The sequence below is a fragment of the Geotrypetes seraphini genome, chromosome 15, assembly GCF_902459505.1.
Source record: "Geotrypetes seraphini chromosome 15, aGeoSer1.1, whole genome shotgun sequence".
Classification (NCBI taxonomy): Eukaryota; Metazoa; Chordata; class Amphibia; order Gymnophiona; family Dermophiidae; genus Geotrypetes; species Geotrypetes seraphini.
Genome location: NC_047098.1, coordinates 54,278,548 through 54,304,852, shown reverse-complemented (window position 1 = coordinate 54,304,852; position 26,305 = coordinate 54,278,548). Strand labels below are relative to the sequence as shown.

Genomic DNA, 26,305 nt, shown 5'->3' with positions numbered 1-26,305 from the left:
CCTGGGTCAATCGGGACCTTAGGCCCCGCCATGGTGCATCCCATGATGCACCAGGAAGGGGCAGACCTGCCATTCAGTTGGAAGCATCCCTCCGGCCAATTTAAAAAAGGTACTATGGGGTCTGGGTGGGCTTTGGGAGCGGATTGGGAGTGTTTCGGGTAGCATGCCCTTCAGTGGAGGGGGGTAATAGCAGGAGGGACTGAGCATCCCTCCTGCTGATGATTGGGGGGGGGAAGCGGTACCGGCAAAATGAATTGGGCACTCCTCCTGCTAGTGGATGTCTGGGCGAGGTGGCGGCAGGAGGAATTAGGCACTCCTCCTGCCGTGGACATTCAGGAGTTGGCCAGCTTCGGCGGTTACGGCTGGAGGGACTGGACATCCCTCCTGCTGGGGTATGTCTTGGGGGGGGGGGGGTGGCAGGAGGGACTGGGCATCCCTCCTGCCGGTAGTATTCGCAGGGGGGACAGGTTCCCTGCTGCAGCCGCTAAACTGATCACAGCAGGGAGATTCCCTTGCTGCGATTATCTCAGCGACGACTCACTTCTAACCGGTGCTTATGACATACATACTGGTTAGAGAATCGTGGTATTAGGCTATTCTATTCTATATAGGATGCCCGTGTGCGAATAGGTGTCCTAAACAAAATCCAGCCCTTAGACCTGGTTTTACATCATCTAAGTCACAATGTATAAATTCTATCCAGGCAGCCTCATAAAACTTTTGATTATCCCTGCAGTACAACTAAATATAGGTCAGCGCGCATCCCACCCACCTCCCGCCCTCACCACTACTTCAAAAATGCCCCTTTCTGCTCTGGGCGTACAGGGGGATTCAAAGGCTTAAAAATTCTCTGGATATGTTTAAAAACCTGTTTCGATTATCAGAACTTGGATGACCTGTCTTTTAGGTCGCCCAAGTGCCGACTTGTATGGGTTTTTAGATGTATTTTTGTTTTATGAGCCTCATAATATATAAATAATGAGTTATAATTTGCCATAGCTACAGTACAAGTTTTTATCCTAACTTGACATATACTTGGGATCTAATAGTAAACCAACAATACAAGCTAAAACTAAAAGAAAAAAGAAAGACACACTACACCAACCTAGTAGGCAAAGAAACCCAAGACACAAAAAAACTATTCCAAATACTAAAAGAACTGACACCAAACCCTACCTGGCCAATAATAGCACCCCTCCCCCCCTCAGCCACCCTTCTAGCCGAATACTTTAAAAACAAAATCAGAACTGCCAGGACTACCCTCACCGGAACCCCAACCCACCTAGAAGAGATCACAATGCCCCTCACAGAAAAAGAATCAGCTGCAGCAGACAGAACTTGGTCCCACTTCCCCACTATACAATGGTCCGATCTTAACAAACTACAAAAAAATACAGCCACGCAGCCTGCGACCTCAACCACTGTCCTCCATACCTATTAAAATCCTCCAGTACCAAATTCCGCGCTCTCCTCTTACAATGGATACAAACCATGCTCTCAGATGGCCTTTTCCCCCAAGACCTCATGAGCATGGGAATTGGATGCCCGCGCACTCACAAAGCTGCAGCTGTCAATTAAGCTGCTAGCTTTCACTCAAGGTGTGAAAAATAATAAAAAAACATGCTAAATGATGCTAAATGCAAAGGTTTTGTTAACAAAATATAATTATTGTTTTTATTTTTTCAATCATGACACCAAAAGAATAAAGCATAATTGCGTTAGCCGTTGCATTAGCAGGAGGTCGTTATAGTTGCCAAAATGCTGGCCTTCTGATAACGAGCTCAGTTCAATATTTCGAAACACTCTCATTATATACCTTTGGCTCAGTATGACATCATCAGTTTGACAGCCAATCAAACTAATAGAGGTGTTTAAAAGTTAGACAAAGAAAATAAAAGTTTCAGAAATTACATTTGTTTGTTTACATTCATTTCTGAATATACATTAACATTTTATAACATTTCCAATATTCCTTGTATCCTTGTCACAAAGGTATATTAAGAGAATCATTTGTTAAAAAGGTGCTGAAATTTTCTAAGCCCTACAAACAGTGTTGAAAATTGGTCGGCCTTAGAGGAAAGGAGGGGCTGTCTCCCCCTCTCCCTAAGCTGACAGTTTCAAATTTCATTGATCTGCACACAGAAGCCTTCCTATGTTAGAGCAGCAGTCTCTGACTTAATTATTTCCAAATGTTATACCCTTTGAATTTCTTTAGGTTGCAAATATATATAATATGATTTTTCAAAACCCATTCTTTTGTTCAATACAGTCACACAATCACTCCAGGGGCCCCTTTCATTCATAATTTTCATTCATATCTCTGCCATTCATTCATATTTAAAGCAAGTTATATCTCAGTTTGTGATACTCTCTTGGCGGAAGCTCTGGTGGAACCTGAGTGAAATGAAGAGAGTATCCTTCCCTGATGATGGTCAGTACCCAGAGGTCAGATGTAATTGACATCCATCGGTGGTAAAAAAGATAGAGACGACGTCCTATAGGGGGAAAAGAAGGCAGTCAGAACGGTCGAGATTATGCTCTGTTTTAAACAGTCAAAAAGGCTGAGTAGCCTTAGGTGCAGCAGTAGGTTGAGGTTTTTGTTGCTTCTTAGGCTGCTGTTTTTTAAGTTGAGGGCGATTGTAAGGAGCCGTCCTTGGAGCAAAATGTCATTGATAGATAGGAGCGGGGCATGTAGGTTTGGCAGGAGCTGGCTTTGGCTTAGGTCTAACAATAGAAGGAAAGGATTTTTCATATTCAGACAATTTCTTGGTGGCTGCCTCGATAGAGTCATCAAAGAGGTCATTGCCTGCACAAGGAATATTAGCTAAGCGATCCTGAAGATTAGGGTCCATGTCAATGGTGCGAAGCCAGGCAAGGCGATGCATGGCTATAGAGCAAGCAGCTGCCCGGGTAGACAACTCGAAGGCATCATAACATGACTGGAGGAGATGTAATCGGAGTTGTGATAAAGAAGCAAGGACTTCTTGAAATTCAAAGTGCTTTTGAGTATCCAAACAAGTCAAGAATTTTGGTAATAGAGAAATGAGGAACTGAAAATAAGTAATAAAATGAAAATTATAATTGAGGACTTTAGAGGACATCATGGCATTTTGATAGATGCGACGTCCGAATTTGTCCATAGTTTTCCCTTCCCTTCTAGGAGGAACGGTGGCATAAACCTTGGAAGGATGGGACCTCTTCAAGGAGGACTCGACTAGCAGGGTCTGATGAGATAACTGTGAGTTGTCAAACCCTTTGCGATGTACAGTTTTATACCTAGAGTAAAATTTGCCTGGAACAGCCGGTATGGTATAAGGCAGGGGTATCAAACTCAAACCCTTTGCGGGGCCACATTTTCAATTTGTAGGTACTTGGAGGGCCGCAGAAAAAATAGTTAATGTCTTATTAAAGAAATGACAATTTTGCATGAGGTTAAACTCTTTATAGTTTATAAAACTTTCCTTTAACAGTTAAAAGGAAAGATATATAAACTATAAAGAGTTTTACCTCATGTAAAATTGTCATTTCTTTAATAAGACATTAACTATTTTTTCTGCGGCCCTCCAAGTACTCTATTTTTTCTGCAGCATTCACATTTAAAGTTTAATATCTTTTCTTTCTCAAAACTGGCACATTTCAATCACTAAATTGAAAATAAAATCATTTTCCTACCATTGTTTGGTAATTTCATCAATCTCTGGTTGCACTTTATTTTTCTGACTGTGCATCCAATATTTCTTCCCTTCTTTCAGCCTCCTGTATGCTTCCTCTCCTCCAAACCTCATTCCCTCCCCCAACTTTTTCTCTCTCTATGTCTGTCTTTCTCTGATTCTGTGTCCCATTTTTTGCTTTGTTTCTGGCTCCCTGTCCCCCCCCCTTCTTTCTTTCTTCCTTCCTGCCCTCCCCCATGCCACCGCCACCGGGGAATAGGCTGCTGCTGCTGCCGCCATCGGGAACAGGCCGAGATCTCCCTGCTTCTCTTCTCCACGGGGCCAATTCTAACATCGGAAAGGCCGTTCCGGGCAGCCAGGCAGCGATTGGCTAGCCAGAACGTCCTCTCGACGTCGGAATTGACGTCGGGCAGAAGAGAAGCAGGGAGATCAAAGAACACAGTGCCATCGGGGAGATGGCAGCGGTGAGAAGGGAAGGGAAGCAGGTTGGGCATCACTGCTCTAGACGAGCCGCGAACTGCACTCTAGGGAGAACAGTGGACCGCCCCCTCCTTGGTACGCCACTGGAGCAGCAGCGTGTCTGGCCGGCTCTTCCGTGGATAGCGCAAGGAGCTGCCAACCCGCGGCTTTGAATGGAACGAGCCGGCCAGACGCTGCTGCTCCAAAACGAAGAATGATCGCGTATAGACCGCGGGCCACAAATAAAACTTAGAGAGCCACATGCGGCCCGCGTGTTTGAGACCGCTGGTATAAGGGGTCTCTAGGTATCGACCAAAAGTCTGAGACAAAAGCTTGTGAAGAGGAAGGTTGAGGGAGATGCATGACTTCGAGGTACTCCTTAGAGCACAGGTGTCAAAGTCGGTCCTCGAGGGCCGGAATCCAGTCGGGTTTTCAGGATTTCCCCAATGAATATGCATGAGATCTATGTGCATGCACTGCTTTCAATGCATATTCATTGGGGAAATCCTGAAAACCCGACTGGATTACGGCCCTCGAGGAGGGACTTTGACACTCCTGCCTTAGAATATTTGGAACCAGCATCTAATTGAAGATCCAAGTCAACAGCCATCTGATGAAGAAAAGATGAGAAAGATAGCTGATCCGCCAATGCTTTGCCTTGAGAAGGACTCGAGAACGTCGAGGCAGCCTGGGTCAAAGATGAAGCTTCGGCAGGAAAAAAGGCATCAAAAGAATATGGAGACTTGGACGAAGCAATCGAAACTGCTGCATCCTCGAGGTTCAAAAGTGGAGACCTTGAGCGAGGAGTCGGCGGTCTAGTCGAAGTTGGAGTAGAGCGAGGCTTAGTTGAAGAGGGACGTTCTTTAGAAGAACTATGCCTGGAAGTATGCCTTGATGAATGCCTCGATCGTCGGTAAGAACGGTGCTTGGAAGCAGATCGAGGAGACTTCGCCTTGGAGACAGAAACAGCCGATGCCACCAAAGAATGGATAGGACTGGAGGTTGTAGATCGAAGCTCCAGAGGCTTGATGGAGGAACCTCGATACACTCCCAAAGACTCTACTCCTTGTATAGAGTGTGAGGATTCCTGCCGAGGCACTTGCAAAGATTCTGCTCCTTGCTTCATGTGCTTGGATGCCAGACTAGACACTCTGCTCCCAGCAAAGAGTATGTAAGCTCAGACTGAGGCAAAGGAAGTGGCTCGACCTCGCGGGAGTCTGCTGAATGCCTAGGCTGAATGAATTGCTTCTCCAACATGGTCTGGAAAGAAGCTGGCAAGGATGGATCCATGTCTGAAACTGGACCACCTGCTTTGGCTGGAGGTTCCACCGAGGCAGTGTAAATGTGCTTCGACTTGGAAGTCTTAGGCATTTTAAGCACGGAACTTTCTGCTGAGCTATCTGACCTGAGGAAACAGGGGAAGATTTACAGCAGGTGTCGTCTAAGAGAGAGCCGCTGCAAACGAAGAAGGTCTGATGTGGCTCGAGGTGGAAGCAGTAGAAGCAGGAGGAGTCTCAGTTGAAGGTGAGGCCGAGGGCACCTTCTATGTCGAGGGATCGGAAGAAGAATCCATCCCAAACACTTTCTCCACCAAAAGTTTAAGGGCTCGAGGTTGAAGAGTAGAACAGCGCTCGCACGACTTCTGGTAATGTTCCGGCCCAAGGCACTTGAGGCACCGACGGTGTGGGTCCGTAAGGGAAATCGCACATTGGCACTGGCTACACTTCTTGAAGCCCGTGACAGGCTGGGTCATAGACGAAAAAATAGCCGCTGCAAGATCGAAGCTGCTGCAAGATCGAAGCTGCGGCCGAGCGGCCTGTCCCGGCAGATGGACGGAAGATTGAAAAAAATTTTTTTTTAAACTAGAAATAAAATAAGAACAGCGATTCAGAGAAGGCACGAAGTAATTAAGTTAAACGTAGAGAGAGAAAGACGGACTTCTCAGCTCTGTGGAGAACTGAGGAGACACGCCCTACGCTGGGCGGGAAGGCACTCGCGCATGCGCACTGCGGTTGACTCAAAACTTCGAGTTTCTTCAAGCGAGTATGCTTGCGAGCTTCCGCATCTGGGCTCTGCTGATGACGTCACCCATATGTGAGAATAGCTGCCTGCTTGTCCTGGGATAATGAATAAGCTACAGTGTGTAATAGAGATTTTTCTAGAAGGTTCGAAAAGATGTGTCCCGTCAGCTGAAAAATTCTCACAAAAATTGGTCTTCCAGGCAGTTCTACAACTTATTTTCCGTAAAACAGCAAATAATCAATTCAGCAGACACGACTGGGCTTATTTTAAAAGCTCCTCTGGTTCAAAACCAGAAACCACTTCCCGCCTCTCTACATGTGACATACGGTACTTTTTTTTTTTTTTTTGTAAGGGGGGGGGGGGGTAGGTGCTTTTCATCCTATTGGCTGCTTTGCAGAAGCGCTTCCGGGTGCGCGTGACGTACAAGGTGAGAGGCGAAAGGTGACGGGCGTCAGCGTGTCCTCTGCTCTTTGTAGCTTCCTCACGTGGATTTGCGGCTCTTTCCGTTTCGGGCTTTGATCGCTGCTTTCCGCCTCCCACGATGTTGAGCTCCTTTTCCCGGGCCTTGGTATCGGCGCTCAAGTTCACGGCTACACGCCCGGCGCTGGAACAACTTCTGCAACCAGGCCTGGCCGCTGGTTCCTTAGCCGTGGTGCGACCCTTCACACGTGGGCTCTGGATGCTAAGTGGCTCTAGTCGCGGGTCTTCCTCAAGGTCGCCCTTTCTGTATTGCCGTCAGAGCCTCCCAACTTGTGGTTGTGGGGGGCTCCATACCGAAGGTAAGCGAAATACTGTACTGGTGAAGGCCCCTCCACCCGGGCTAAGCAGGTCGAATTTATCATACTTTATTTATTTATTCCATTTTCTATACCGTTCTCCCTGGAAAGCCAGAACGGTTTACATGAGTTTATTCAGGTACTCTTTAAGTAGCAGAGTTACTTCCTTCGTGGTCTGTTTGGGGTGAATTTGAACAGGATGCATGGTCACATTCGGCCTCATGATTACTGGGTAACTGCTAGTTTGCTTAAGGTTAGAACAAAACAATAAGTAAAACATGAAGATCCAAAACAAGATATTGTTGCTCTAATAATTCTCAGCTTTATTCTTCATGCATTCGTGTTACTATTCCTGGTAATCTGAACCCCACCCTGCTACATTCTCTGTTCCCCTAGTCACTCTTGGGCCACCAACCCTCCACAACTATTTAGGCCTTGATAGGTGGAGAGTTTGTAGACTTAGTATATTCTGACTTTGAGGGAATTTTCAAAATGCTAAAGGCAGATAATATAAACTTGTGGGTACTTTATACATGAAATTTAAAAACAAATTTTCAAAGAAAAGTACGTTACATTACATTAGTGACTTCTATTCCGCCCGTACCTTGCAGTTCTAGGCGGATTACAAAAGAAGCTCACTGGAACATATCCAGGAAAGTTACAATTATGGATTTAGGATTACAAAAAGATAAATGGACATTTCCAGGAGAATTACAATTTAAGGAGCTGTTTACATGGTGGAGACTTTGAAGAGAAAAATTGCAAGAGTAGAAGAGACTTTGAGGGGGAATTTACAAGTGGGGGGGGGGGGATTGGCAAGGGGAAGCATTAAGATATCTGGATAAATTTTATGAATAGCAGGGTTTTGATTTATTTTAGAAAAGATTTGAAGTCGCTCGTTGATATCAGCAAGTTGGAGTTGGAGTGGTCTAGTTTCGCTGCTTGCGTCGCTAGTAGGTGCTCAAACATCTTGCGCTGAGTGCCTTTGAATGGGGGGTGGGTAAATGGGGTCTGAGTTCTCCTTTGTTTAGTAGTAAGGTTCGATATAGGCGGTTGATTAGGTAATTGGGGGCAGTGCCATTTATTGCTTTGAATAAAAGACAGTATGGGCCTGATTCTCCAAAGTGCGTCCCGATTTTAGGCAGCTGGCCTACATTTTAGCGTTTCTCCTCTACTAAGGAGACGCGTAGGGCCGCCTAGGTTCGCCTAAGGCCCTTAGACGAGCTTAGGCATCTTGCGGGTCTCCCTAGGTTCCCGGAGGCGCCTTCAGGCCTGCCTGGGGAGCATTTTTTTTAAAAAACGTGCATCCCGATTGGCTGATTAGACAGCTGTAGGACGCACTTTGGAGAATCAGGCCCTATGAGTCTAGGTAGGCAGTGGTGATGTTTGAAAAATGTACCAGATGTGTTTTGCAGAGATGTGGGTAAATGGCTTCTGTAGTACATTGCCCCTAAAGTGTGAACCTAGAATATCTGAACACACTTAATATTACAGACATCACTTGTCAGGATCTGTTCAGTTTCTTAGCACTTTGTACAAGGGGTGCTGAAAAGTTCTCAGCCCCAACTAAAGGAGAATGATATGGATACGGTTCAATCAATGATCTGAAACAATGTCAAAACATATAATTTTGTTTCTGTAAATTGGCACTTAATAAAATAAAAGACAGCTACAGTGGCAAAAAAAAAAAAAAAACGCTCAGAATTTAGGAGGTTGGTTGGTTGGGCGGGCTGAGAACTTTTCAGCACCCTCTTGTACTGTGCTATCTGCTTGTCATAATGCTGGGCTCAGGAGCTATAAGGCCCAGGTGAAGAGCAGCTTAGTGTGGAGCTTCTGCTAGCTGCTCTCTTAATAAAGACTGAAACTTTCAGTTGGCAACAAATTTTTTTGTTTAGATATTTAACAAGTGTGATGGTGGAGAATCTTAAGAATTCAAATCCTGTGTCTATCCAGTAATAATTCTGAATGTACAAAACTACTCATTGTATCTGATTGTAACACATTTTAAACGCAGGTGGGGAAAAAGGTGAGTGAGTAAATCTATATCTAATTTGTCTTGTAAATTTCAGGTGACAAAGCACTTTCTGAATTCCTAGCAGATGAAATTAAAGAAGAGAAGAAAACTCAGAAAGACAATTCTCTGCCTAAGATATATGGAGGATGGGAGCTTGAAATCCATGGCACGGAAGCCAAACTTGTAAAAAAAATACCAGGAGAAAAGTAAGTGTGAGACTTGTATGTGAAATCTAACATGTACTGTTAAACTGAGCTACAAAATTAGGAGCTTTATCTCAATGGCAAGCTTTGCCAAAGAGAAAATTGTGTGTCTCAAAGAAGTCGCTGTTGTCTCCTTAAATTACTACAAAGCATATTACTGTATATGTTACGTTTAAATGGATGTATGTAATATGTGGAAAACTGCATTTTTTAGAATTGAGATCCAACTCTGTGGTAAGCAGCATAATTAAGGGATATGGCACTTCAAATTTGATTTGGATCCAAGAAATTGCCCGAAAACTAGAATTGGGGGGCTGGTGAGAACAAAGGTATTGTGAAAGTTTAATTGCAACTCTGATCCACATCCTTTTAATTACTTATACCTTTTGCTTTTACTTCAAAGGATTACTGTCACTTTCAATACTAACAACAGTATTCCTCCTTCATTTGAGGAAGAGCCAGAAGAAGGGCAGAAGCAAGATGAAAATGAGGTAAAATTGCAAATCTTTGAATGTTTTATATGAAGGAAGTTATAGACTTGCATGTTTCTTGCAGTGTCTGTGGTTGAGATCATTTGTATCCTCTACATATTGGGATCTCTCTCTCTCTCTCTCTCGAGGAGGAAAAGTTACAAATCTTAGGAGCACCTATAACTGGGGAGTAATGCCTGAGGATTAACATAAGAATTGCCGCTGCTGGGTCAGACCAGTGGTCCATCGCTCCCAGCAGTCTGCTCATGCGGCGGCCCCTAGGTCGAAGACCTGTGCCCTAACCGAGACCAGCCCTACCTGCGTTCGTTCTGGTTCAGCAAGAACTTGTCCAACCTTGTCTTGAATCCCTGGAGCATGTTTTCCCTTATAACAGACTCTGGGAGAGCTTTCCAGTTCACCACTCTGGGTGAAGAACAACATCCTTATGTTCGTACGGAATCTATCCCCTTTTAACTTCAGAAAGTGCCCTCTCGTTTTCTCTACCTTGGAGAGGGTGAACAACCTGTCTTTATCCACTAAGTCTATTCCCTTCATTATCTTGAATGTTTCAATCATGTCTCCTCTCAGTCTCCTCCTTTCAAGGGAGAACAGGCCCAGCTTCTCTAATCTCTCACTGTATGGCAACTCCCCCAACCCCTTAACCATTTTAGTCGGTCTTCTCTGGATCCCTTTCGAGAAGTACCATGTCCTTCTTCATGTATGGCGACCAGTGCTGGATGCAATATTCCAGGTGAGGGCGTACCCTAGTCTGGTATAGCGGCATGATAACCCTCTCCGATCTGTTCGTGATCCCCTTCTTAATCATTCCTAGCATTCTGTTCGCCCTTTTTGCTGCTGCTGCGCATTGTGCAGATGGCTTCATTGACTTGTCGACCAGTACTCCCAGGTCTCTTTCCTGGGGGGGGGGTCTCTCCTAGTACTGCCCCAGACATCTTGTATTCGTGTGTGTGATTTTTGATACCAACATGCATTACCTTACACTTATCCACGTTGAACTTCATTTGCCATGTCGCTGCCCATTTCTTAAGCGTGGTTATGTCACGTTGCAGATCTTCACAATCCCCCTGCGTCCTCACTACTCTGTATAGCTTTGTATCGTCTGCAAATTTAATCCCCTTGAACACCATTGCTAGAGAAAGTTACAAAGTGACCTATATAAATACAGTAGATCTAAGTTTCTGCGTATACATAACAGTTTTTATGAGCATTACTGTCACTGATATCTCATCTAAATAGGAAAGTAGACAAGCAGTATATGATTAAGATTTTCTTCTTTGTGCTCATTACCTGCTGCATGGCAAGCTGTAGTTTCCTCTAGGTGTAGAAACGTTTTGTTGAGTAATATCTCAGAATGATCTTTTTTTTTTTTTCCAGCCCGAACTTGTGTCCACGCCTAACTTTGTTGTAGAAGTCACAAAACAGGACATCAAACAGACCCTTGTGTTTGACTGCCACTACCCTGAAGATGAGGTCAGTAGTGGAGAGAGAGCATGACATGCTAAAACACCCATGCTTTGTTTTTTTCCTTAGATTATGGGGCTCATTTTTCAAAGCACTCTAGGTTTCTATGATACTTATAGTACCTGCAAACACAAAAATATGCAGCCCCCTCCAGGATACATTTAGCCTTTTTTGTAATAAAGCTGAAAAACTAATCTGTTGATTCTAAGGGCTTTGCAGATGCCTATGTAAGATGTGCTCTGAATACGGAATATTGTAGCACTGACACCTTGAAAACTTGAAGGAGCACTACCAAACTGGTGCATGGCCTTTACTATAGTCTATACACAGACTGAAGGAGCTAATAATCTAATTATAAGAAAATAGAAGAAATACCTAGCAGGCTTTATTTTATACTGTATTTTATGACTTTAAAAATACAGAAAAGCTTCTTAAGAAAAAAAATTGCCCTTATGGACAAAATTCTGAAAGCAAACTAATTTATACTACAAACCTATTTAAAAGCTTGTTCACCTTGTCTAGGGGAGATCTGGTAGAAAGGGAAAATTTAGAGGAACCAAATTCTAGAAGAGAAGAAAATGGCAGGACGCCCCAGACTTCCATCCTCCTCCACCAAAGGGAGTCAGCTTGTTCAAAAATAGCAGAGACAGAGCAACTTGAAAAGGAAAAAATGAGGTTGAGACTCTTCCAGGAGATTGGCAGAGAACCCCCTAGCCTAAATAACCCTAGCAAAAGTAGGAAACTTCCTCTCCTAAACCTACCTACCCCCACCCATATAACACAGTATCTCTGAGTGTTAGCCTCCCACCCTACCCCTCCCAGTTTTCTACTAAACCCCAGGAATCTAGAACATCTCTAGTGGTGAAGGTCATTCCCCATTCTCTGCAGCAGATCAATAGAGCTACCCAGCACCCACAGAGTATCAGCACAACCAGTTCTCCAACAATACCTAGGGGAACTAGAGATGGAGAATCATGAAAATTATAAACATTACAGCAATAGTAGTCCCCTCCCCCTAGATTTTATAGACCACCTACATCATAGAACCAGAGCCCTGCAGAAAGTTAATATAAAAGGGAAAGAGAAGGAAAAATCCCCTTTAATCGGGCAAGCATACACCTTATGCAATACCAAGCATTCTGTTTAGCTTTCATAAATCAGCTTCAGCTGAATATCAACAGAGCCAGTGAAGTACCTGTAGTATAAAGAGAATGAAAAGAAAAACAAAAATCTTTCTCTCGTCTATCAATGTTCCTTAAGTACCCTTCTAAGAATGGCATACAACTGCCATGCTCAGAGAAGCCAGAATAGACCCAAAAGGGTTGTCACTCCCTGTGACAAATCCACAGAACTATAGTGCTATGTCCATCTAAAGTTACAACAAATCAGCAACTCAAGAGTTAGCCATTTGAGCTAAGGTGTCCAGGTAAGCCTTGGCAGTGTCAAACCAGCGTACGTATCCATTATCAGTAACTTTGCTGAGCAAATTTGATTTTCCACTAAAAAAGTTGAGCAAATCGGTGAGAACTCCCGCTTCTGCACTGCGGTCCTGGAGGCAGAGAAATCTTCCTGGATCACAAGGCCTGTAAAATTGCAGCCTTGCAGGCAAAGTTTAATAGCCACAAGATTACCATAAAGGGTCCTCTGCGCCTGGAGCTTTGCCAGTTGGTTGCACAGTTGGTTTGCTGGTTGGTTGCACCTTCACATTACTGCTGGAACCAGAGGTCCAGTCGGAAAATGACTGGGAAGACCTAGAAGTCTGGATCTATGCTTCTCTCTTGGAGGGAATCCTCAGGGCTAGAAGATTCTGGGTCATGGGTGAGCTGTAGTAGCCATGGATCAGGGAGCGGACCCAACAGTGTGCAGGCTTTTCAAGCAGATAGACTTGGTGGAAATCATTGCAGTGTCTTTAGGAATTAAATTTGGATCTCCTGCAGACTTCCAATGCACAAATTTCTCTCATGAGCAGCTCTAGGTCCTACACCATATTTTTCCCCTCGCATCCCAAGATAACTGATATTTATGGAGCACTGTGAGATGCCATTGGGCCCTCCAAAGGTTACCAAGAGTGACAAAATTGTACCCAATAGTTCCTGAATTTCAGCAGCTTTTTACTGTGCCTAAGGTGGATTCGCTAGTGGCACAAGTCACTAAGTGGGCTTCACTCCCTAGTGAAGGAGGAGTGATACTGAAGGATTCGATGGGTGGACTTGGTCCTCAAGAGGTTCTAGTTCTGGGACTAAAAGCGGATTGCTGCGGCTTCCTTTGTTGTATGCACCTGCGATAAAATGCTGCACTAGACTCCATCTATGAAGGAAAGCACATACCCTCAAGTGTTGCTGTTGGGGGTGGACTGTGTACTAGCAAATACTCCATATGACATGTTTAGTATCATGAACAGTGTTTGCTTATTCTATCTGTCTGAAAAACACTCTGGATCAGACAACGGGCAGGAAATTCTGCTTCAAAGGCTACTTTGAGCAGCCTCCTTTTTAAAGGATAAATGCTCTTTGTCAAAGGGCTGGCCAATCTCATAGCTGGTGTGGTAGATTGTCAGACAAAATTATTACCAGAGAGTAGACCGCATGCCCTAAGAGGGTTGCATCATGGTTCCTTTCGTGTCTATAGACGTTCTCGCCATGCAATGGCTGGCATCCTGCTCAACAGCTAATGTAAAGAAGTCCCAGTGATGCCAGGCCACAGTCTGAGCTCCAAATAGATGGAAGGCTCCCAGAATACATAGATGCCTGGGTAAAGATCTGTTTAGACAAATGGGTGCTGGATATCATTCAAGGTCCTCAAGCTTGAATTATTTTGCCCTCGTTGGGAAGTCTTCATAAATTCTCTCTGGCAGGAAGACTGGAGAAAGCTGCCAAAGTTGAGCTGCGGTAAACCGGCTTCTGTAGATACAAGCCGTTGAATCCAGCACAGGATGCAGAATCAGACTGTGGCAGAAATTCAATATACTCTGTCATGGCCAAGAAAGACTTGGACATTTGGAGGTGCACTGAAGGTGCACAGATTCCAGATGGAAACTGTGTTTGGTCGTAGATGAGGTGGCACAGGGAGAATTCTAGTCTCGCTGGATTTGATGGAGGCATACGTATATAGTCCCATTTTCCCAGAAGACACAGTTTCTCAGGTTTCATGTTCTGGAGAGTTCAGTTCCAATTTTTGGCGCCCCCTTTTGGGTTGGTAATAGCGTCTTGGACTTTCACAAAGTGATGGTGGTTGTTGCAGCACACTTGGCCGATTGGCTGATCGGAGCCCTATACAGAGCTAAAGGTTGCCAGGCAGTGGCATGGGTTGTCTAGCTCCTGCAGGACCTGGAATGGATCATCAATTTTTGGAATCGTGAATCGGGTCCAGATGAATCACTGGAGTATCTGGGGATTCTTTTTGATGCGGCAGAGGGCTGCGTTTTCCTTCTAGAGACAGCACAAGCTGAAGCTCGGACACCAGACTTAGGAGCTGGCATAGCTAGGATCCCCTATAGCTTGGACCTACCTTCAGGTGCTGGAATCCATGGTAGTGACCGTAGACATCGTGCCTTGGGTGAAAGCTCACCTATGCCCTCTCTAGAGTGTTCTATCTTGATTTGGTTTTCGCAAATGTATCCGCTCCTTAGGCCATTAACGCTGGACAGTAGAAATGCATCAGTCTGCACTGGTGGCTCCAGGCGGAGACGCTGGCCAAGGACATACCTCTCTGCATTCTCTCATTGAGTGATGCTGATGGATGCCAGCCTATACAGCTGAGGAAGCCTTTGCGAGGGTCATCGTAACAGAGAAAATGGTCCTTCAGCAGATTGGAACTGAGCCATCTGTCTAGCTTTGCTGGCTTTTGAAAAGATCTTACAAGGTAAAATGGTCAGGGTTTTCTTGGACAATACCATAGCATATAACAACAGACAGGGAGGCTCAAGTGTTGTTCCGCTGGGTGGAAGCCTACCTGGAAGCCATCTCGGCAGCACATGTAGCAGGAATGAACAATGTGTAAGTCGGTTTTCTCGGTCACCAGATCCTGGATCTGGGGGAGTGTTTTCTGTCCCAGAGGGCCTTCAACAAGATTGTGATGCACTGGGGAAAGCCAGCATTCAATTGGATTGTGTCAACAAACAAGTTCGCTCGGTTCTTCAGCTGGCGATTTAGAACCTGGAAGTGTGGGCATGGACGCTATGTATTTTCCCCTCATGACTAATGGTAAGCCAGTTCATTCGAAGGATAGCTACCCATCACAGGTTAGTGATTCTAGTGGCGCCAGATTGGCTGTGTTGGCCGTGGTACATGGATTTTGTGTGAGTACAATAGCATAACTGTCTCAGGCTGCCCGTATTTTCAACTGGCATTTGTATTGAATCTGTCCCCTTTCAACTTTTCCGAATGGCCTCTTGTTCTTTTATTTTTTGAAAGTTTGAAGAATCTGTCCCTCTCTACTCTCTCTATGCCCCTCATGATCTTATAAGTCTCTATCATATCCCCTCTAAGTCTCCTCTTCTCCAGGGAAAAGAGACCCAGTTTCTCCAATCTCTCAGCGTATGAAAGGTTTTCCATCCCTTTTATCAGACGTGTCGCTCTTCTCTGAACTCTCTCGAGTAACGCCATATCCTTCTTAAGGTATGGCGACCAAAACTGGACACAGTATTCCAGGTGTGGGCGCACCATCGCCCGATACAGCGGCAGGATAACTTCTTTCGTCCTGGCTGTAATACCCTTCTTGATTATACCTAGCATTCTGTTTGCTCTCTTAGCGGCCACTGCGCACTGTGCAGTCTGCTTCATTGACCTGTCCACCATTACCCCCAAGTCCCTCTCTTGGGTACTCTCATTCAATGACATCCCTCCCATCGTATAGTTGTACCTCGGGTTTCTGCTTCCCACATGCAATACTTTACATTTCTCAACGTTGAACTTCATTTGCCATTTTGTCGCCCATTCTCCTAGTTTGTTCAAGTCCCTTTGCAATTCCTCACAGTCCTCTTTAGTCCGAGCTTCCCTAAATAGTTTGGTGTCATCTGCAAATTTTATTATCTCACACTTTGTCCCTGTTTCTAGATCATTTATGAATATATTAAATAACAGCGGCCCGAGCACCGAGCCCTGCGGAACACCACTCGTGACCCTCCTCCAGTCAGAGTAGTGTCCCTTCAACCCTACCCTTTGTTTCCTACCTGCCAACCAGTTTCTGATCCATCTATGTACGTCTCCGTCCACCCCATGGTTCTTCAGTTTCCGGAGTAATCGTTCATGGGGCACCTTGTCAAAGGCTTTTTGGAAATCAAGGTATATGATGTCTATGAGGTCACCTCTGTCCATCTGTTTGTTAATTCCTTCGAAGAAGTGTAGTAAGTTGGTTAGGCACGATCTCCCCCTGCAGAAACCATGTTGGCTGGTTATAAGAAGTTTGTTTCTTTCCAAGTGATCATCGATGCTTTCTTTTATCAGTGCTTCTGCCATTTTTCCGGGAACCGAGGTCAGACTCACTGGTCTGTAGTTTCCCGGGTCACCTCTTGATCCCTTTTTAAAGATGGGCGTGATGTTGGCCGTCTTCCAATCCTCCGGGATCACGCCTGTTTTCAGGGATAGATTGCATATTTGCTGCAGTAGTTCTGCTATCTCCTCCTTTAGTTCCTTCAGAACCCTTGGATGGATTCCGTCCGGACCTGGAGATTTGTCTATTTTTAGTTTATCTATCTGCCTGCACACATCTTCAAGGCTCACTTCCATGAATGTTAATTTTTCTGCTTGATTTCCATTGAAGAATTGCTCAGGTTCCGGTATGTTGGTTGTGTCTTCGTTTGTAAATACAGACGAAAAGAACATGTTCAGTCTTTCCGCGACTTCTTTCTCCTCCTTCACTACTCCCTTCCTGACTCCATCATTCAGCGGTCCCACCTCCTCCCTAGCTGGCTGTTTCCCTTTAACATATCTGAAGAACAGTTTGAAATTACGAGTCTCCCTGGCTAACTTCTCTTCATACTCTCTTTTAGCTTTTCGAACCACACGGTGACATTCTTTTTGATACTTCCTGTGCTCTATCCAGTTTCCTTCAGTTTTGTCCTTTTTCCATCTCCTGAATGAATTTTTCTTATTACTTATCGCTTCCTTCACTATTTTAGTCATCCATATCGGGTCCTTTATTCGACTCTTTTTGCTCCCCTTTCTGAATCTGGGGATGTAAAGATTTTGCGCCTCGCTCACCATGTCCTTGAAAAAAGACCAGGCCTGTTCTACCATCCTCCATTTCTTGGAAGTGTTCCTAAGTTTATTCCTTACCATTTTCCTCATTGCTTCATAGTTTCCTTTTCTGAAGTTGAAAGTTGTCGCCATGGTTCTCTTTCCTTTTGGTATTCCTGCTTCAACCTTGAACTTGATCATGTTATGGTCACTGTTTCCCAACGGTCCCACTACTTCCACTTCCTTTGCTGGTCCCATTAACCCATTTAGGATTAGATCCAAGGTGGCATTTCCTCTCGTCGGTTCTCTAACAAGCTGCTCCATGAAGCAATCTTGTGTAGCCTCCAGGAATTCTGTTTCCCTAGCGCATTTTGAGTTTCCAAGACTCCAGTCTATCACGGGGTAGTTGAAATCTCCCATAATAACTGTGCAACCGTTTTTGCATTCTTGTTTCATCTCGGCTTCCATTTCCTTATCGATATCTCCGGTTTGCCCGGGTGGGCGATAGTATAGGCCCATTTTTATTTCATGTCCCTTTTATTTCATGTCCCATATGTGAGAATAGCTGCCTGCTGTCCCTGGATAACACCTATTACTGTAAGTAGCTGTGCTATTCTGCGGGCCCTATGTAAGGCCCGGTATGAAACATTGCAGAATGTATCGCTGATGGATCCTAGTCAAAACAGTGTTCCTAATTTCTATTGCTTCGGCAAGAAGAGTTTTCAGAGCTCCACGCTCCATCATGCAGGGGAGCCTTTTCTCAGGTTCATGAAGGTGGGTATGTCGCTGTGCATGGTGCCTTTTCTGCTGAAAGAGGTCTTGGCTTTTCATATAAATCAGGCGGTCTGACTTCCGGTGTTCCATGCCACAGGCATCAGGAACGAGGACAAAGTATTGGCATTGCTGGATATGAAGAGAGTAGTTCTCAGTTATCTCAAGGTAAAGAATGAGTTTTGTCTTTCAGATGACCTTTATGTATTGACTAGCATTGGGCAAACGGAGAAGGCAAACCTCGAAGGTGACCATTTCTCGGTACACATTGACTGTGTCTTATTGAAAACACATTTTGAGAGGCATAACTTCGTCCTGGGCAGTTCTGCCCAAAGAGATTTGTAGGGCAGCTACATGGTCTACTGTTCATATTTTTACTAAGTTTTACAGAGTGGATGTTGTGGCACTGATGGATGTCACATTTGGGTCCTCAGTGCTCACACCAGGTTCATCTGCTCAAAAAAATCTTCTAATGCTAATTTACAGTATGTTAAGGTTGCAACAAATTAGCAAACATGCTGTTTCTGGATATAATTTATTACTAAAAGGCTATAACTAGAAGAGGAATAAAATACCATGCATTGATTTTAAGCAAGTTTCGCCATTATTTCTGAACCATAATTAGGAAACAGAGCTGTTCTAAAGACAATTAAAATAAGGAAACTAAACAAGATAAAAGAGTGTATAAATATTTGTGAGATGTATTTATGGTGAGGGGCTTGTCTATTCCATATGTTTACCATTACCAGACAACTCGAATAGATGCTATCTTTAAGGATGATGTGGATGGTGCTGAAAGTACCCCTAATGCTGAGCAAACTTTCAGTTCTCAAGAAGAGGGTATATGCTGGGTTTAACACTTCCAATAAATAAAATAAAATTTTCATGCCAGATAGGCAACCTTTGAACATTGGGTGGAGGAGGGGGGGAAGATAAGACGTGAATAGACAAAATGGGACTCAACTTAAAACGGGTTAGTATAACATCTGCAGATGGAGGGTAAGATAACACAGGGAGCCTGTGGAATGTGTGGGAAGCATGTTAAATGCCTTCTTTACAAGGCTCAGATTTGGAAGCAAGCCCTGCCAGTCCTGCCCTTGTGTACTCGACAAAATTGGTCACCTGCCCGTATGGACAGTGCATTTTGAAGTAGGTATCTGGAGACTGCTCTTTCCCTCCCTGCACCTCCTGAACCTACACTTAACCATGAAAATCATCCAAGATTTACTTATATTCTCAGGCCTGTGACTGTCTGTCTGCTGCCTCCTCCAACAGCTGCTGTAGTGTGCTGTACACATGTTCCTTTGTCGCCTTACTACCACAGTTGGCTTAATCCCAGAAGCAAAAAGAGGCGGAAGAAACCAGCATGAGGTCATGCTTGCCAATTGCCATTCTCCACATGCATGCAATTTGAGTGCAATTTTGCAGTTCTGCCCCCTGATCAGCAAGACTGGTCAGCTGCAGCTGGGAGGCACAAAGAACTCTGCAGTAGGCAGATTCAGCACGAGAAAAGTAGACTGGCATTACCATGGGAATTCCACAAGTCTAGCAACCATCCCTGTGAGATTCCCACAGCCTTTAAGTGGAATCCACAATCAATGTTTCTGCAGACATCTATTCTGTGGTCCCCTGTAGCAGCAGTAACATAATATACTGCCTGCTCTGAGACTTTTTCCTTATTCCACCCATATGGAAAGAGGAAGTGATGTTTGATCTGGAGGTGGGGGGAGAAATGGATGGAGAAATTTTGGGCCAAGGGGGGGGGGGGGTCAGGCAAGGAAGAAGGAGGTAATGGACTAGGGGTGGAGGGGAGGAAGAGATGCTGGATAATGGAGAAAGGGAAGAAATGTTGGACCTGGTGGTGGGAAGGAGGGAGGGAGGGAGGGAGGTAAGTTTAGGTCCTTCAATCACATAATTGAAATGCAGCTTTACTTAAAACCAAAGAAAAAAACCCACCTCCTAGGAAATCTGTTGTAAAACAGAAAAACCGAATGAGAGCCTTCATTGGGTGAACAACTCTTTGGTTTAGAATTAGCTTATTGTTGAAGAGTATGGTACAGAATCCATGGTGACCTTATAAAGAAAGCTATAATCCAGAATCTCATTGTTTGTGGTAGTGGAGAGGAAGAGATGTGAGTGAATCTAGACTACAGGTAAGCCAGTGAGTGAATCTGGACTACAGGTAAGCCAGTGTGTGATATTACTGCTAGTATTCTGGATGAGCATATTGTTACACTTAATGAACTAATGAAATATGTCAGTTTTCACTTGGGGATTTAGTAATTCTATATACTTTTGTAATGTTTGTCTTGTCCATACAGGTTGGACAAGGTGATGGAGAAAGTGATATCTTTTCTATCCGGGAGGTTAGCTTCCAGCCTCCTGGAGAATCTGAATGGAAAGAAACCAGCTATAATCTTAACACAGACTCGCTGGATTGGGTAGGTCAAATGAAAACATGCTTCTTATATAAAAGGCACTGGTACAGGCATGGTGAGCCTTAATATCGCTGCTGTTCTGGTGTGTGTTTGGTATCCTGTTTATAGGTAATCAAATAGGACAACTTAAATCAGTGTTTCTAACTTAAAAGGCTCCAAGTTTATTTAAAAGAACAAGGTACACCATCCTTGAGGGAGCAGGCAGTATGGACATGGAGAAACTTCATATGACCAAAAATCGGAAATAAGAGAGGCTGGAAAGACCCAAAGAAGCAAGCTAGGGGAGTCACGGAGCAAGGCTATCTTGAATTCTGCCCATTAAGTCTCAGTTTGGGAATTATACTAGCTAGGAGGGAAAGAAACGTATGACTATATATATGTGCTTATATATGTATGACTATATATTGCTTAGAAAATAGCTGCATAGCTGCATGCTGACTGGAGGGGTGTGTGTGTGGGGATCATATTTAGTTTTAGAATGAAACTTAAAAGCCCAGAACCAAATTGATTCTATGCATTAGAAAGGGGCAGTGGAAGACCAAAACACTGCTAGCTGGATAAGGAGGATATTAAAACCAAAAGGTTGTCCTTGCAAAAACCAGAAAGTGGACCTTTCCTATTTTTTCTTTAGCACATAAAGAATGACAGCATTCAAGCCAAAAAAATTACTTTTCAAAATTTTAAAACTTAAAAGCATGGAAGATGGAATTGTAAGATGACAAGAGCAAAAGGTGTGGATAGGCCAAATAGAAAACCAAAATGAATGCTTTGGTCTTCATTGAAGAGGATGTGTGTGTGTGGTGGTGGTGGGGGGGGGGATATGTCAAACGGGGCCAGTATGAGGCATACTGGGGCCTAAGCAACTCTTGTGAGCTTTGGAGCCCTCTTCTCAGATTCTTCTTCAAGTTCCAAGTTTATTAAAATTTGATTTACAGCTTAAAAATTACTTCCCAGATCCACCAGTTAGCGAGGACGCGTTGGTGGTCTCTGTATTGCATTTCGAGGAACACGCAAAGGAGCCCCTGCATGTGGTGGACCCCCCTGCATCAGGGAAGACGCTCAGCATCCCGCTTTTTTTTCCTTATGCATCAGGATATTTGGGGTATTGTGCTTGCACAGTGGAAGGCGCCGGAAACGCCTTTTCATTTTGCGCAGTCCTTGGCTCGCCTGTATTCCATCCCTGAAGGGGATAGGGATATCTTGGAGTCGCCTGTGGTTGATGCGGTGGTCTTGGCTATTGCGCGGCATCATATGGTGCTGGTTGAGAGCAGCTCGTCATTGCGGGACTCTGAGGATAGGCAGATAGTCTCTTCTTAATCAGAGTTTTGATGTAGCTGTCCTGGCGGTCCAGGTGGCAATATGTGACGGGCTGGTGGCTTGGGCTTGTTTTAGGTGGTCCGAGTATGTTCTGGACCAGGAGTCTGACTGGTACTTGGTGGATCAAGAGGTAGCTAAGATCAAGATAGGGGTTTCTTACCTCTCGGATGCCATGTATGATGTCCTGCGGGCTTCGTCCAAGTCCATGGATCTCGGGGTGGCTACTTGCCGTACCCTGTGGCTATGGGGTTGGTCAGCAGACGCAGTGTCAAAGGCTAAGCTTACTAAAATTTCCCTTACGGGGGGGGGGGGTCTGTCTTATTTGGCGAGGATCTGGACAAGTTTGTTCAGACCTTGACTTGACTCTAAGGTGTCCCGTCTTCCTGAGGATCGGGCTCGCCCTCCATTGCTTGGGGGCATTTGTGTGATTAGAAACTGCCCTGGTCAGGGGGTGGCCTCTTTCCTTCTGATGGGCCTTCCAGGGGCCATGTCTTTCAGCGCATGCTGTTTCTGTGCCGGTCTGGAGGGTCGATGAAGGAGAAATTAGGTCCTTACCTGCTAATTTTCTTTTAGGCCCTCCAGACCAGCACAGAACCACGCCCTGTTGTGTTTTTTCCTCTGTTTATATGAAGAGTACGGGGTTTTGGGGTTTTTTTTTTTTGCGGGTGTTGGTTGTTGGGGCAGTTTTCAAAAGCAGCAGCATTCATTTGATTCGGCTGGTGAACTGTGGGACGTTTAGGGAAAGTTCTTGTTCTAATCTGTATCCAACAGTGTTTTCCTGGTCCGGCTGGCCTTATGTTTATTTTTTTTTATCTCCATGTGAGTGTGGAGTCATATGTTCTGAATCGGCCTAGTTGATTTCTGCTTGGCTATTCATAAAGACTGATTGTAAGAGGGACTGCACAGCCCACTTGTACTGATTTCAAGTCAGTGTCTCAGTCTCCACCTGCTGACAGAGGAGCGTAAACCCATCTATTCCTGTGCCAGTCTGGAGAGCCTAACAGAAAATTAGCAGTTAAGGACCTAATTTCTCCTTTTGTTACACCACTACAGAAGCCCATGCTTTTTGACACCATTGGAAAGCTAATGTAAACTGCTCAGATTTGACTATTCTTTATGCAAGCTTTATATACTGCTATTAAACTGCTGTATATCCCTATCTAACCAGCTGAACAGTAGAGAAAATTCCTGCTTTCACCATAATGGATAGAGGGACGTCTCCCTGGGGTGTGATGAATTTCTCTTCCCGGGCAGTTAGAGGCGTGCCCACATTCTTCTAGTCTGACAGATCACCGTACTGCTGATGAACCAGGTTTTGCAGGAAGATAAATGCCAGCACAATAGCTGTCCCTTCATTTATCTTTCAGAGGAAAAGTTCAGACTCTTAACTCAGTCTCTCACTCTTTCCAGAGCAGCACATGAAGTCGCACAGGTCTCGGCACCTTTCTTTAGCTAAAAATGTTCTTCTTTCTTGGCCAAGGGTACTGCTCATAAACCAATTGGTGCCCATCTGGAAGGGGTATTCTTTGGTCATTTCAGTTATGGATGCTAATCTCAAAATGTCTTTTTCCACTTTAAACATTGACTATGGGACTATCCACTCTAAAGTGGAGCAACAGGGCTTGGCCCTTAAAGATTTAAGTGAGAAAATAGAAAAACAGGCGTCAAGAATTTGTGAAATGAAAACATTGGACTTGGAATTAGTAAAAGAAAGAACATTTATTGCTAGAAAAATGGAAAGTTTCGAGAACCAATTAAGGAAAAATAATTTGAGACTCTTAAATTTTCCAAAATGTCCCTTAATTTCACCAATGGAGATGGCAAGAAAGTATTTTAAGGAAATTTTGCTTATTCCTACTGAAAGTTTGCCACCTATTGTTAGAGCTAATTACTTTCAAATTAAGAGACCTGTGGAAGTTTCCACTCCTAATGAGATTCAAGGGACAAACAATGAAAATATGAACTTAACAACTTTTCTGGAAAACTCTTTGGAGGTTATAACGGAAAGGAAAATCCTGTTAACTCTCGCTTTGGAAAGTGATAGAGAATATGTATTGCGTTTGTATTTTCGTCATATTAATGATCAGTTTTTAGGTTCTAATGTTCAAATATTTCCTGATATGTCTTTAAGATCCCAGAGGCGTAGGAAAGAATTCTTGGCATTAAGGCCAAGAGTCCTTGCCTTGGGGGCAAATTTTTTGTTGAAATTTCCTGTAAAATGTTTTGTGTCTTATCAGAACAAGAATTACTTGTTTTTTGAACCTAAACAACTGGTAGGATTTATAGAATCCAAAGAGCAAGTAGTGCCTATGGCTGAGAATGTATAACCTGCCATGAATGGCTATAGCACCGCAGATAATTGCCGCTTTCTAGGTTGGATAAGATTGTTTCAATTGTTAAATTTATTTTCTAAAATCTCCCTCCAATGTTTGTGGACTAAATATATTGGAAGCATAAGTGAATAACCAAAACACTGATTTAAATGGAGTTGGTTTATAAGTTTTCTTTTTAATAACTTCTGTTAATCTGAAATACAAGTAATGCATTGCTTGTTTGTATTGATAAAACTGAATAAATAAATAAATATAAAACAAAAAAAGAATGAATGGATGGACCATTCGGGTCTTTATCTGCCGTCATCTACTATGTTACGATGACCTGTTCTGGTAGGAATGATATTTTCCTGTCCTCAGTTGTCTGAGGGGCAGGACTTTTAGGTAGGGCTGTTTTGGACCTGCTGGGGCCCCTCAATTCTTGTTCTTGCCTTCTCCCTGATTTTCCCTGCCCACCACATGCTCTCCCATCCAGCATTTTTCCATTTAAAAATAGGAGCATGGGGTGGTGGTTGTCAAGCAGGCTAGCTTCAGGAAGCCTCTGTGGGCAGGATGTCCTTCCCTTTAAACCTCCCCCCCCCCCTTTTAAAATTCAAGGAGATTGGCAGCATAGTGGTAATTCTCAAGTGCTGCTCACAGCCTCCTCAGCACTCTTTTCTCTACTGCAGCCTGCTCAGTCTGAAATAGGAAGTAAACATTATAGGGGAGGCAGGCTGCAGCAGAGGAAGATGAGGCCATGGGTAGCACTTGAATGGCAGCACTTGAGAGTTGCTGCCACACTGGCAATTCCCTTGAATTTTAAAATGTGAGGGGGGAGGAGAAGAAGGGAACATCCTGCCTACAGGAGCTCCCTGCTGAACCTTTCTCCCTTGGCAGCATAAACATTTTTAATGCTAGCTTAGCTAATCATGTTAATTGTTATGAACTAATCTTTCATTAGTGAGGTTGTGACTTGCTCCCCCACAAATTTGCAGTCCCGGTCATTTGCGGTATTTTCTGACCATGGTATGCTCCGACCGCCTCTTCCTGTACTAAAGTCGAGCCTCACTAAGCAGGAGCTGCTTTGACACACAGCTCCTGATTGGTGAGGCCCGACTTTAGTACAGGAAGAGGCGGTCCGAATATACGGCGAGTGATTTCCTTTACTCGCTGGCGCTCCAGCTGCCCTCTCCTGTCTCCTCTGCTAAAAACCTTATTTGCAATTTTTCAACATTTGCGGGGATTCCTGGAACGGAACCCCTGCGACTATCAGGGGAGTATTTGTATGTTCTCCCACTCCCCAAATCTGCTAGCCTAGCATAGGTCCCTTACTATAATGGGGGTGGGGCTGGGGCTATCACTAGTAACTTCTAATGATGGAAATGACCATATTGATGATCCAGTATCAAATGTGCCTGCCATCCTCTAACCAGTTTCATCTTTTGCAGGCGCTGTATGACCATTTAATGGATTTCCTGGCTGATCGGGGTGTGGATAACACATTTGCTGATGAATTAGTTGAGCTAAGCACTGCCTTGGAGCAGCAAGAGTACATCCAGTTCTTAGAGAATCTCAAAAGCTTTGTTAAATGTCCATAATGTAAGGGTTGGGCAACCCTTAGCTGCTTAGGGAGAAAGATGTGAGCTTTGCAGCATGAATTAAGTTGCCATTTCTTGCAAACGCCAAGATAAGAGTAGGATAAACTTGTCTATCATGTTACATTTTAAATAAGTCCTTTCATCTTCTAGGAGATGTTATGCCACAGAATCATTTATACAGAAGGTGTTAATTTATTAATTATGGTACATGCTGATGTACAGTGGTGAGATAGTGTGTACTGTGGCAGTGAGCATTTCTAGACTTCAAACCCTGATAAGATGTACTACTGTGCAGTACAGAGCTAACAGATTCAGGCTCGGAGAAGTCTAGTGTACTACTTCGAAACAGTGGATTTTTTTGGTTCCTTCTCTCACCTTTTCAGTTTGCAAATAACTACACCACTTTTGTACAATAAAGAGGTAAAATCAGTATATCATAAGTTGTGTGTTTATCATGTAAACTAGGACATCACTTTTTTTTTTTTCCTTGCTAAAGAAGCATTTATCTACTTGCAACTACTTTTGGACCAGTGGTATAGTAAGGCTGAGTGATGTCCCTCCGCTGCTCACCCCTTCCCCATCCCTTTTTAAGTTCA

The 26,305-nt window shown here is 44.1% G+C and overlaps 1 protein-coding gene across 1 annotated transcript; it reads left to right on the top strand.

The window, feature by feature from the left end:
- The first annotated feature begins 6,551 nt into the window (after positions 1 to 6,551).
- C1QBP (complement C1q binding protein) lies at positions 6,552 to 26,143 on the top strand. Its single transcript, XM_033921416.1, has 6 exons — positions 6,552 to 6,931; positions 8,998 to 9,148; positions 9,549 to 9,636; positions 11,011 to 11,106; positions 20,366 to 20,485; positions 25,560 to 26,143. Exons 1-6 carry the CDS (start codon positions 6,694 to 6,696, stop codon positions 25,707 to 25,709), a joined length of 843 nt encoding a protein of 280 aa, XP_033777307.1. The 5' UTR covers positions 6,552 to 6,693; the 3' UTR covers positions 25,710 to 26,143.
- The last annotated feature ends 162 nt before the right edge of the window (positions 26,144 to 26,305 follow it).